General features: G+C 42.0%; 1 protein-coding gene across 1 annotated transcript in view; it reads left to right on the top strand.

Moving 5' to 3' along the window:
- The window catches only part of CMYA5 (cardiomyopathy associated 5), a 93,843-nt gene extending 81,448 nt beyond the window's left edge, over positions 1-12,395 (top strand). Inside the window, exons 10-13 of the mRNA XM_039247434.1 lie at positions 3,271-3,404; positions 4,644-4,743; positions 6,872-7,045; positions 11,606-12,395. Coding sequence (XP_039103365.1) covers positions 3,271-3,404; positions 4,644-4,743; positions 6,872-7,045; positions 11,606-11,852 — 655 coding nt within the window. The 3' untranslated portion in view covers positions 11,853-12,395. The remainder of the gene's footprint in view (positions 1-3,270; positions 3,405-4,643; positions 4,744-6,871; positions 7,046-11,605) is intronic.
- Positions 12,396-13,147: the final 752 nt, after the last annotated feature.

The raw sequence follows: 13,147 nt of genomic DNA, 5'->3' as shown, positions 1-13,147 counted from the left end.
TTCCATGAGTTGTGTAATCACCTACCTCAGTTTGGATATTCTGTCCATCTGGGTCTTACAGCAAACTACACTTTGAATAAGTCATGTGGATTCAGTTGCAGTGATGATGTTTTTGTTTTTGAAATTAAAAAACCTATCATCTGTGGAAGAGTTCCACTCTTCAGATTTCAAATTCCAAATTCTTAAAAGTTTTTTATTTGGTGCAGTGCCTGGGTGGCTCAGTAGGTTAGCTCAGTTGGTTAAGCGTCTGACTTTGGCTCAGGTCATGATCTTGCGGTTCGTGAGTTTGAACCCTATGTCAAGCTCTGTGCTGACAGCTCAGAGCCTGGATTCTGCTTCAGATTCTGTGTTTCCCTCTCTCTGCCCCTCCGCTGCTCACACTCTGTCTCTCTCTCTCTAAAAAATAAATAAACACTTTAAAAAGTTTTCATTTCGCTACAAAGTAAGGAAAGCTAATATAAGGACTTTTATGACATTAAAGTGATGAGGTTAGACAAGTAAAAAGACATGGAGATAAACCATTTGTATGTGAGATTTTTTTGCTTTATTCTCTGTGCTGGAGCATAAGATAGCAGCTTGTCACCAATAAAATTCTATGAGATTTCATATCACTTTTGTGCTCATGCCTGGTGCTTTTATTTCACAGATGTAATGAGGGCATTGTGCATATCTGTCAAGTCTGCATGACCTGTTCACATACTGAAAGCAAGATCTGATCCCATATTCTGAGTTCAATACCATGTAAACCTTTATTCTTTAAATGAGTGGTAAGACATAGGATGCCGTTGACTATATATATGTATATATACACACATATGGAATTCTTTCCATATATATGGAATTCTTTCCTTGACAAACTTCATAAAACTTAAAAACAAATGCTTCCCCCAAATCAGTATTTTTGGTATTTAACAACCTCATTGTTATGAAATGAAGCCAGTATGCCTTATCTTTGCTCTGGAGCTGAAATTTCCCCACCTAGTCTTGCTAAATCCCCCTCAGGCTTCAGGGTAACAGGGTCTGGGCACATAAGTGATTGATAGACATTTATTTAATGAGTGAATTAATGAGTGAATAAGTGAAATTAAATTCAGTACAGGCCCAAGTATGCTTACTGAGATAATAATTTTACTGCTTATTGTAATTAATGTACATTTAATACATCTCTTTAGTCATCAAATCAAATAAGATAAGCAATGCATCCACCCCAGAACAATATGCTAGGTATTAGGGAGGAATTAAATTCTCAATCATACGACGTGGGTTTTCATTAACTAACTGAAGCATAATTAGTTGTCTGTGAACATGTGGCTCATTGATCCTCTGCACATCTAAAGATAGTGCTTGCAGAGGGCTGGGTCAGGTGGTAGGTTCTGAAATAATGACCGATAACATTTGAGCAGTTTCCAGCAGCCTCTTCCAGACAGGGCACTAAATAGCATATACACAAGTAGACCCTGTCTGCTCTTCTCCACTGACCCCTTTTTTCTGAGGAAGACACTGAGCAGTTTTTCACTCTTAGACATGGTGGGGGAGGGCATTGTTACTTTGTACATATTTTCTGCTTTTAAAAGCTTTTCAGCTAGTTTGCTTTCTGAATCAATTATGCATTTTCCTTTTTCTGATTCTCCATGGTGTTCTCTAAGGCAGGTACTGAGACATGAAATAAATCTACAGAAGTAGAAGTGACCTGAAAAGAATCTTTGATTCAAACACTTTTGTAATACATTTGTTGATAACAAACACAAAGAAAAACAAAAACAAACAAGCAAACAGATTTTAAAACCCCTGTTCTTCTGAGAATGAGCAGGAAGGGTATTGTACTGTTGTTTTTCACTAACCATTATCCAAATACACATCTCCTGGAAACAGGGCCCTGGCACTAGCGCTCAGATTAGGAATTCTTTCCTTAGTAAGGAGCCTAACTCGTAACTCTCCCCAAAGCCTCTCCAAATAGAGGGTGAAAAAAGAGCACTTGTGTAATTTATTTGTATACATGCTGTAGGCCATGCTTTCAAGCAGATCAAAAGGGATAAAAAGAGTCACGACTACTTCAGTCCCCAGGAAGTTCCGAGAGTTCTGTGTTCAAATGCAGTAAGTTTATATGTGTTTAAATGATTGGGCTATTATAAGCCTGATGCCGATTAGATACTTCTACCAGCCTTTTATCTTAATATACATGGGAGATTTAGAAGCAGCGACTTTGGGGATTTTATTTGGCAGTTGGAACTCGCTATTCTTTCTGGGACTAAGCTTGCTTTACAAGCTGTTGTCTTCTAGGGGCACCTAGGTAGATCAGTCAGTTAAGTGTCTGACTCTTGATACCAGCTCAGGTCATGATCCCAGAGTCATGAGATCAAGCCGACATCAGGGTCTCAGCTGACAGTGAGGAGCCTGCTTAGGATTCTCTCTCTCTTCTCTCTCTCTCTGCCTCCCTGCTGGCTCTCTCTCTCAAAATAAATATATAAACTTAAAAAATAGTTTTAAAAGATATTGTATTCTTTAGAGATGTTCTGTTTTTATAACTTGAGTGGCTTTTGTGTGATGAGCATGTACAAAATCATGACTCACCTTAAGTTTTCCACTATTCTGGATCTGCTAATTAGATGATTAGGATCCTTGGTATTACAGATTGGTTTAACATCATCTTAATCCAGAAGTGCCCTGTTAGGCAGAAATTGATAGAAAATAATATATTCTTAGAGATTCATTAACCATAAAATTAGTTTGTTTTCTGACTTTTTTTAAAAAAAAGTTTGGTTCAATTCAAAGAGCATTCTGGAAGGCATATATTGGACAAAAGTTGACAAAGGTAGAAATGATTTGATAAAGTAATCTTAGTGGACCATAAACATTTTGTAGAATCTGGCTTGCTAACTCTGTGGTCACCAAAAGGGAAAGATAACGTTATTTGTTGTTAATAAAAAATGTTTATTCACTCCAGGATTGAAATATGTTGAGTTGTTTAGCATGTGACCTGACATTTAAAATGATTTTTCTTGGGGCGCCTGGGTGGCTTAGTCGGTTAAGCGTCCGACTTTCGCTTAGGTCATGATCTCGCAGTTCGTGGGTTCGAGCCCCGCATCGGGCTCTGTGCTGACTGCCAGCTCAGAGCCTGGAGCCTGTTTGAGTCTGTGACGCCCTCTCTCTCTGACCCTCCCCTGCTCACGCTCTCTCTCTCTCTCCTAGAAATAAATAAAACATTTTAAAAAATTATAAAAATAAATAAAAAAAAATAAAAAAATAAAATGATTTTTCTTTTGTGTTTAGATCCTTCTCTGGAATTAAAGGACTCCAGCTGAAAGTTAACCTCCAACCCAATGACAATTACTTTTTCTATGTGAGAGCCATCAATGCATTTGGGGCGAGTGAGCAGAGTGAAGCTGCCCTCATTTCCACCAGAGGTACTTTCTCTTTCATACACAGAGAACTATTTCCAAGCATTTCCATTTCTTTCCTTCTAACCCTAGAGAAGACACTCTAGCAGCCCCAACCTCTTGGCCATGCTAGGTTTTTGGCATGAAGACCCAACGTTGGTCAATGATCAATAAATTTCTTTTAGATTTCACGCTTAAGAGGTTCTCAACCTTGGCTACCCATTAGCCATCAGGCAGGGTACTTAAAAAATACTGAAGCTCAAGCCCCACTCATGGAGACTCTGATCTAATCTGGAGATGGAGATGGGCTCTGACATGTGTTTTTAATCCCCCCAGATGACTCTTGTTTGGCTCCCTATGTATTATAATTAGTGGGCATGTTTTGAGTGTGTGTTAGGGACAGTGGGATGGAGATATTCTTATTTTATTACACTGTAAACTCTATGAGCAAGCTTCCAGTCTCATTCTTCTGTTCATTTCTGGTGCCTAGCACATAGTTTGTGCCAATTAATGTTTGTTGAATAAATGAATGAATAACTCAAGGAAGTGATAAAGCTGTTCAATGACATTTTGGAGAAAATAGCCAAATGATGCCAATAAAAAATGCTTGGCTGTTCTCAATTATTGTGAAAAGTGAGAAATGGAAAGGTAATCATTTTCTTATACTATCCTAGACCCAAAGATGGCAGAAGATTGAGGGTGGTACATTAAGTGATTTGCTTAACCAGCAAAAACTTGTGCACATGCCTTGCTTGTGATGTGGTCAGGGCCAGCCTGATGTTTACAGAAGACAGGAGGGCTATCTGCCCAGAAATATTGCCACTCCAGTCTTAATATGGTGCCTGTATCTTCCACTGTTAGAACCACTCCCTTGGCTTATACCAGTGCATCTTCAGACTTGAATGTGTGCGTGAATCTTCAGAGGAGCCTGTGAAAATGTAGATTCTCATTCAGGAGATCCAGGATGGGGCCGAGATTCTAGCTAGTTTCCAGGCGATGTAGATGCTGCTGGCCTGAGGAGTACACTTCGCATAGCAGCGGGAGCTCTAGTACAGGTGTGCCGGAGCACCAGATACAGGCAAGCAGCCACGAGCACTCAACAGGCCTTGTCCTGGATGAGAGTTTCAGCTGCGGATCTGAAGACACTGAGCAGGGCATTTTGATGTCATGGGAGAGGGAGACTGCGGTCTGAAATGTGGGGCTTGGCCCAGGGAGAGCACTTACTCTTGTGATAATGCTATAATCCTATTTTCGTAACTGCAACAGGAACCCGATTTCTTCTGTTGCGAGAAACGGCGCATCCTGCCCTGCAGATTTCCTCAAGTGGGACAGTGATCAGCTTTGCTGAGAGGAGACGGCTGACGGAGTAAGTAATGTCTTCTGAGGGGTATTGCTCTGGTGTGGCCTTGCCTGTACATGTTCTTGGTTTAACAGACTTGCCTAGGAGTATGGTAAGGCATATCAACACGAGCACACCCATACGGCAAGTGACAGTAGTTCCTAAGTTGGAGCAAGTGTCCGTATTTGTATTGTAAACACAAGCACAGATGGCTTTGTTTAAAACAGAGGCTGTTTTCAGGTACCTTCTCTAATTTAATGAAAAAAGAGTCTAGGCTAATTCTTCTGTTATTTTCAGTAGCAGACCAGGTTTTAAAGAGAGGAGAATGATATTTTGTTTCTGCTTCTGGCCACATGTAGGACTTTCAGGTTTTCAGACTTTCTGGTCCCTCCCTACCCAGGAGCTCCCACAAAAAGGAGTATTAAAGAGCCAGAAGCCGAGGGCCCTGTGGGGAGACTGCTCTGCAATTTGCCTGCAGTCTCTCATGGTCATTGTGAGGGGCAAAATGGTCAAATGGGAGAAAGTATGTGAAAGGCTTTTGAAAAGTGTAACACATGTGAGACATTGGCAGCTGTTGGCATCGATGTGCCCCTGCGTGGCTGCCAGCAAGCCCCTCAGTCCCTCACTGACCCACCAGCAGTGACCCACATGGCTTTCCCCTCTGGTTGCTATTCACCCATGCATGGCCCAGCTCAGGCCCTAGTGCCTTTTGATCTTACGTGTGAAAAGGTCTGATCGCAGGTGGGTTGTTTGTTAGCCGCTCTGTGTTGAATAATCCTCAAGGAGCAGCCCTGTCTTCTGCATCTTTGAATCCCCAGAATCTAGCATGGGGCCTGAAACGTAGGTGCTAAAAACTATACAAATAAGTGAATTCAGAGGAAAAGAAGATTTAAGAAATAGATTGGACTTTTCATCTTTTTCTGATTTTTCAAACAATCAAAAAGAAAAGAAATAGACTGGAAGTTGGTAAGAGTTCGTAGATGGTAACTGATGGCAACTGTAATGTATTTCGTAGACCTTTATTTATTATTAACTTGACAATTAGCTCATAAATATCAGGCAACCAGACTTTGCTGAGTGAGAGCAAGGGCCTGTCAGTATCCACTTCCTTGAAAGGAGGTTGTTGGGTAAAGACACGAGAGAGTGAAATGCATTCCTTTGCATTAATCATTTTCTCATCTGTTAAAAAGGAGAGGGTGCTGACTGAATATTAACACTGCTTAAATTAAAAATGCTTCCGTGCTGTCTCAGCCATTTCAAAGCAGAATTGAGCACTTCATGCAAACAGAGTCACCCATCAGCAGTTAATTTCATGGTGCCTGTTACAAAAATAGCTAAGGTGAGACAAAAGGAGACCTTTCAACTCAGGTACCCCTAACTACAATCCAAAGAGGCCAGAGTCCCAAAGACTGCTGATCACAGCTTCTACAAAGCACACTCATCACTCTGATCAGTTCTACACTTCTCTGGCCTCACCAGCTGTCTTGCCATTCAAGAGATGCACCTCATTTGGTCTCTGTGCCCAGTAAGGTCAGAAAACATGGGAGCTCATTCTTTTTTTTTTTTTTTTTTGAGCTATCAACTATTTATTTATTTATTTATTTATTTATTTTTTTTTACAAATAGTTTATTGTCAAATTAGTTTCTACATAACACTCAGTGCTCATCCCCAAGGGAGCTCATTCTTAAAGAAGATTTTGGAGCCTCCTCCCCTACCTCCTCCTCCTTTTCTTCTTCCTTTCTTCAAGTTTTGGAAATAAACTTTGCCAGTTACATTCTCTTGGACCTCCCCATCTGCCTCCCTTGTATTTCCTCACTCTCCCTGAAAGTGAAGATGATGCCATGTCTTTTTTCCCTGTCATTATTCTAATTCTTTCCTGGTTCTTAGCTCCTTCAAGAGATGCAGTATACTCCACATGCATGTTGTATGTAGCAGCAGAAATATGTTAAATGCATGTTGAGAATTTGTGTGATTCTGTGGCAATCAGATCAAAGTTGGCGACACAATGGACAACACATGTCTTTAGTCAAATTCCAGCAGTTTCCAAGGATAGAATCCTGTCTAAACTGTGTGTGACTTTGTGAATGTGGATGTTTAGGAGATAAAAGCTGGTGATACCTGTGCTAGGCTTAACTTGATCCACTTTGTCTGCAGAATCCCATCAGTGCTGGGCGAGGAGTTGCCTGCCTGTGGCCAGCATTACTGGGAAACCACAGTCACAGACTGCCCAGCTTACAGACTTGGCATCTGCTCCCACTCGGCTGTGCAGGCTGGTACCCTGGGACAAGGGGACACTTCGTGGTATATGCACTGCTCTGAGCCACAGAGGTAAGCTGGAGCCCTGCCTTCCCTTCCTGGTCAAAGTGTCATGGGTTGATGTGTAGGCAGAGGTCTCTGAGGCACCTAACAAATAGTATCCTACTTCCCTGTCCAAGTCTGAGCAGACAAAGAAGGAGAACAAAAGAGTCAAATATAGGAAGACCAAACTATTAGTCTGATTACTGAGGAAGCCAGTTTTAGTGAATGTAGTTTATAACTGAGGGAAAGGAGGTTTTTTACATTGAACCCTATTAATAGTCTTGCATCCAGCCATGCCAGCTTCCCCAAGCTGCACGGCAGAGCTAGTCCCTGGAGAAACAAAGAAGGGAGTATGTTTCGTTTTCTAGAGATAGGGAAAAGGAAGGGACCTCTAGGCCGATGGCCAATTTTTCCTTCTAAACTTGCCTAGGGTGGAAGAGGTGACAACCGTAGTACTAAAAAGCTCCCTCCACAGAGGAGTCAACAGGAATGAGAAAAGAAGTGAGTCTCTGATACCCCTCTCATTGGTCCATATCAGGAACTGGCAAACTAAAGCCCACAGGTCAAATAGGATCACTGCCTGTTTTTGTAAAATTTTATTAATAGTGTTATTGGAATACAGTCATGCTCATTGGTTTACATACTGTCTGTGGCTACTTTTGCACGTCAGTGGCAGAGCTGACTAGTCATAACAGCAATCAAATGACCCCCCAAAGCCTAAAATATTTACTATGTGGGCCTTTAAGAAAAAGTTTGCTAACTGTATTAGTTGTAGTTTTGTTTAGTTGGTTAATGTGTAAACACTATAACCTGTGTGAGTCTCAGAAGAGGCAAGCATGGAATGATCTGAATATACTTACAGCGTGGTCTTTATTAGAATCTGACTTTAATCCTGGCCCCATCGTTGATTAGCCTCCTGTTGGCTACTCACCAAAAGTCAGTGAACCCTTTGTACCTGTTAGACCTCATCTATCTTGTCAGGGGATAGGGATGCCTGGTCTGCTATGTTTTTGGGTTGTGAGGATCACACGAAGTCAGGTACAAGGAAGAGTCTTGAAATTGTAAAGTATCAGGAAAATGTGAGCCATTATTCAAATGTAATGCTTTAAAAAGGAAGCCTTCAGTGCTCATAAGTTCCCAGAAAAAGGCCCACAGATTGGGATTTTGCATATCTCTGGCTGCACATTTCTCCCTGTATCCTACTTGACAGAGTTTGATTTTCTGACATGGTTCATAAGGACACTATCTCCAAGAGCTATTTAAAGTCACATTTCATCAAGTCAGAGCAATTATGATAATTGATGTTCATTGCTGTGCAATGCTTAAGGGCCTAGCCCCTGCCCAGAGTTTAAAATCTCTCACACCCAGAAATTATAACAAGTAGATTTCCAGCTGGAACCAGATTTTGATTTCATGAAAATTTCCTTAGGCTCTTGAATCTTTTTATTTATTTATTTTTTAACATTAAAAAAAAAAAAGTTTATTTATTTTGAAAGAGACAGAGAGAACACGATCTAGGGAGGGGCACAGAGAAGGAGAGAGAGAGATCTCAGGCAGGCTCTGTGCTGTCAGCATGGGAGCCTGATGTGGGGGTTGAACTTAACTAACTGTGAAATCATGACCTGAGCTGAAATCAACAGTCAGATGCTTCACCAACTGAGTCACCCAGGCACCCCACCCCTTGAATCTTTTAAACCCCAAAACCATAGATTAGCCTTCAGTAACAAATTTCTAGACTCTAGAAAACAGAATTGTATCTTGTCAACAGGTTCAACAAGCTTAGTCTTCTGCTCTTTCAGGCCCAGGGTAGGCTCTGTGAGTTTTAGGAGGAAGAGTGCGCCCGCCTGTGTGGTCACAGCTCGAGGGCCCGAGTGCTTTCATTTTATGTTTCAAATAGAGCACGGTGAGAACCACTGTAGAAGACCTCCCTCTGTTTAACTTTTCTGGCTTCACAATTTTAAACCAAACTGTATTACTCTTGATACTACTTGTGTAGAATCTGAGCTCTAAGATGTCAGAAGGGGAAGGGAGAGATGGAGAAAGTCTGAGGACATAGAATCAATTGGACTTCTTCCTGTCCACTCCTGACCTTTCTACCCTAGGCCACAGCCTCCTCACACCCTCTACCACAGCCACCACGCCTGTACCTTCCAGGGGCAGGTCCGCACCCATGCCACGCTGTCCTGTGTGTCACAACTGGCAAATATTTCCAGAACATCATTTTCATCACGTCCCTTGCTTTTTTGCTCAAAAATCCACAAACATCTACAGTGGTGTCAGCACTCAGGTGGAACCACAGTCAAGACAGGAATCCAGGAATAATATGACCGGGAAGGGGGATGAGGAGACCCAAGGAGAGTAACCACCATGACCAAAAGGGGCTGGTAGTAAGATTCACAGGAGTGGGTCCACCGAGACATGGGGGCCCCAGTACAGCAGTTCCAGGGTCATGCGGGGGTCTAGAATCAAGCTTCCAGATGATCTTTGAACAGACACCAGCAGTCCCACAAAGGGGCAGGCAAAAGCTGAGCAGGGAAGAAGGCCCCAGGCAGACAGTCTTGGTTTCAGGCCAGAGTGCAGGCTGGAGAAGGAACTGATGTGTGATGGATAGGAAATGGAGGTGGAAGCAGGGCAGGGAAGATTCCAGACCCTGCAGAACTGGTGGAGTCAAGACCTCTGTGTTGGGGACTGGCTCAGGGACTGCCTGCCGCTGGGCCTGTGAGCACCAGGGGCCTTCTAAGCAGGACTTGGGGAAAATGGCTCATTAGGGCACTCAGAACCCTCTAGACTGATGGCATGCAATCAAACATTCTATGAAAATAGAAAAGTAGTGTCACAGATGGCTTTTGAACACTTGAAATGTGGCTGGTAGGACTGAAGAACTGGACATTGAATTTTATATCATTTTAATTTTAATTTAAGCAGCCACATGTGGCTAGTGGCAACTGTGATGGACAGGGCAGGTCTAGTTCCTGGCCCATGACTTTACTTATTTATGTAATGTCTTCAGAGTCACTCACATGTCCTCTCAGAACCTGTCACACAGATGGCGATGTTCTCTGTGACCAGTGAGTTTACTCTGCCACCTCATCATTGCTTCTGCTGTCCCTGCTGGTTGGATCCCCCTGTCCCTCTTTTCCACCTTTGTCCAATTCCAACTGTTCCTTTTCACTGAATATGAGCCCATTTGCTCCCAAAGCCTTCTAGAAGAGCCCCAGCCTACACTGCTGCTCCCAGTCAGTGCCACCTACAACCTTGGTCTCCTCGCTTCCAGCGCCTCCAGAGGTTCATATTGTTCTGTCAGATCTCTCATTAACAAGGCATTGAAAAGGCCTGTTATTATCGTGTATGCCTTGCTTACTTTCCCATCCCTGTGAACCTCTGCCCTATCACATGATCTTTATTCATCAGGGAATTTGCTAGCTTGCCATTCCCAAAACACACCTGTACTCAAGCTTCTGAGCCCTTAGGACTGATGTCATAGGCCTTAAGGGTCCTTGGCTTTCTCTGCCACACCAGTGCCACTGTTCTTCCACTCCTGAGACCATTCCCACAGATCTTTCCCTCTTCTCTTCTATCTCATTTTTCCCTTCCCCCACTTTCAGGGCCCAAAACTCTGTTTCTAAGACTCCCAGGAGAAAATGCCAGACTTGGGTTACTTTTTGCACAGAGCAGTTCAGCCTCTTCTGTTGAGCAATTTCCCCTTCCTAGCCTGCTCTTGAACCTTTCCTTTCACAACCAAACAGGTCCATTAAATGTGTTTATAAACACTTTACCAATCTCTGCCCTGAGATGGAGCCTCAACCCTAGCCCACTTTTAGAGGATCAACAGAGTTTTCCTCCCTGGTCAGGAGGGTCTGGGTTCCCCAAGGGCAAGGATAGTACTCTGTGGTCCTTCATAGTCCCCAGAGGGCCTAGCAAAGTGCTAGACTCACAGATATGCCCAATGGATACTTGCTGAGTTGAATTTATTTGAGTTGAAGAGAGAAATTGCAGGCAACCCCCCACCCCCTCCCGGGCTGCAAGGCTGCAGAAAATATTCAGAGGATGAATAGGAAAATTGGTCTGGGGCAGGGGAGGCATATACAAAGGATGAAGTTGGGCAAAAATAATAAAAATTTTCTTAAACGTCATAAAGGCCCTTATGTAAGTTACTTAAAAAATTTTAAGCTGTAAAATTAATACATTTTATGGAAGGCAAGCCTGCAGTACTTTTAAAAATACATGGCAGCCTCAAAGGAGTTTTATTCAAAAGAGTGACACACCATGAATGCGGTAGTTAAAACATGTGGGCAGCTGGGGAAGAATTAGAATGTTGAGAAAAATCACAAGGGAGGCATATGCTGGTTATTCTGGGACCGCCTCCTAATGTAGAAGGAGCAAAATTATTAAAAATGTTTGTCTGTTGAGATGAGCTATGCATTTTAGCAGCTAGGAGGGATCTGGTTAAAGGAATTGGGATAACATTATTGCAACTCATTATCGTGTAGTGAAATTAATAACTGAAGAATTGGTTAGCACCAAGGGATCTTCTTCACCATGGTCTTTCAAGATTTCCAATTTTTAATTCCCCCTTCTGTTTCATTTCAGATACACATTCTTCTACAGTGGCATTGTGAGCGATGTTCATGTGACTGAGCATCCCGCCAGGGTGGGCATTCTGCTGGATTACAACAACCAGAGGCTTCTCTTCATTAATGCCGAAAGTGGACAGTTGCTTTTCATCATCAGGCACAGGTTTAATGAGGGTGTTCATCCTGCCTTTGCCCTGGAGAAACCTGGAAAATGTACTTTGCACCTGGGGATTGAGCCCCCAGATTCTGCAAGGCACAAGTGATTGTTGGCTTTCAGAGTTTGCAAGAGGAACAATTCGAATTTTGGGGGTGTATTATTCTTTCCCTTGGGTGCTGTATATTCAAAGTGTCTCCCATACATTCGCACTAATGATAGCTACGTGCACAGTGATCAGCAAGTGAGCAAAACCACCAAGGAAACCTTGACTTTCTAGGTAGCGTGTGAGTAAAGACGATGGAAAAATGACCTCTGCCCTTTGCTTTATATGTTTGAGTTCTCCCCTAAATCAAAAGGATTTATACCTGACTTGGGAACCAGAATAGAGAAGTGGTCTTCTCCCTGTTTTATCCTCAGTGGACAGGTCTGAGTGAAGGGAAGGTTGTGTTACATCTCTGACAAGAAATATGAGTTTTTTCCATAAGAAAAATGTCACCTTGCTCCACTAACGGATGTTGAATTCTAATCATTAGAGAAGATGTTTTCACTGTTTGAAGTTGATAATGAACTCTTTTGTAATAATATGTACCGTAGAACATGAGTCTCTTTTCCCTGAAATTTTAAATGTAGACAAGAGCCAGGTATTAGAAATCTCCATTTTGCTAAATAAATGGTTAGAGTCTATAAAACAAAACATGTTATATGAATTTATTATATATAACTTATGAGCCTGGCACCTCTGGACAGGGACAGACTGACGAGTAAATGACCATCATGCTTCAGTGGGTTGTGTCTAACTAACTTTCACATAAGAATTTTACATGCGTCTTTTAAAATCTAACCACTTTTATCCCATAGTTACCGTCAACTACAGGAAGCTGGGAATCTCTTTCTGCCAAAATGAAATGGTTGGTCATTTTTAGATACTATATTGAAATCTCTTGAAATCTTCCTCAATTATGTGTGCCAAGTTGATAAATCTAGAAGGCATTTTGAGATGATTGCTCTTGTTTTCAATAATGTATATACTTTGATCTTATTTATAGATTTTTTAACATTATGAAGTCATTTCTTTCTTTCCTTGAATTAGGAAATAATATCCTACTTTTGAGATCTGTTCTAAATTTTCTTGATTCACAGCTAGAAAATCCAAACCGGACCTGTAACTGTATCGGTAGAGCCCCTCCAAAGCCACCCCAACTCTGCTTTCAAATGAGAGCAGCTACCAGCAAGATGGATACTTAGTGAAACAGGAGGAATGATGTACTGCTTTGTTGTGAATGTTCTCTTGACTTTTGTCAAGGCTTAAAAGTGTTACCATTAGGTCTGACTCATCAGCAACCCATGGGCATTATTACTTTTTTGGTGAGAATGTCATGTAATTAAAAACAGGAACAGTAG

This window comes from Hyaena hyaena, unplaced genomic scaffold (genome assembly GCF_003009895.1).
Source record: "Hyaena hyaena isolate Hyena2069 unplaced genomic scaffold, ASM300989v1 scaffold_299, whole genome shotgun sequence".
Taxonomy (NCBI): domain Eukaryota; kingdom Metazoa; phylum Chordata; class Mammalia; order Carnivora; family Hyaenidae; genus Hyaena; species Hyaena hyaena.
Note: the sequence above shows the minus strand (reverse complement) of the source record. Positions and strands in the feature narration are given on the sequence as shown.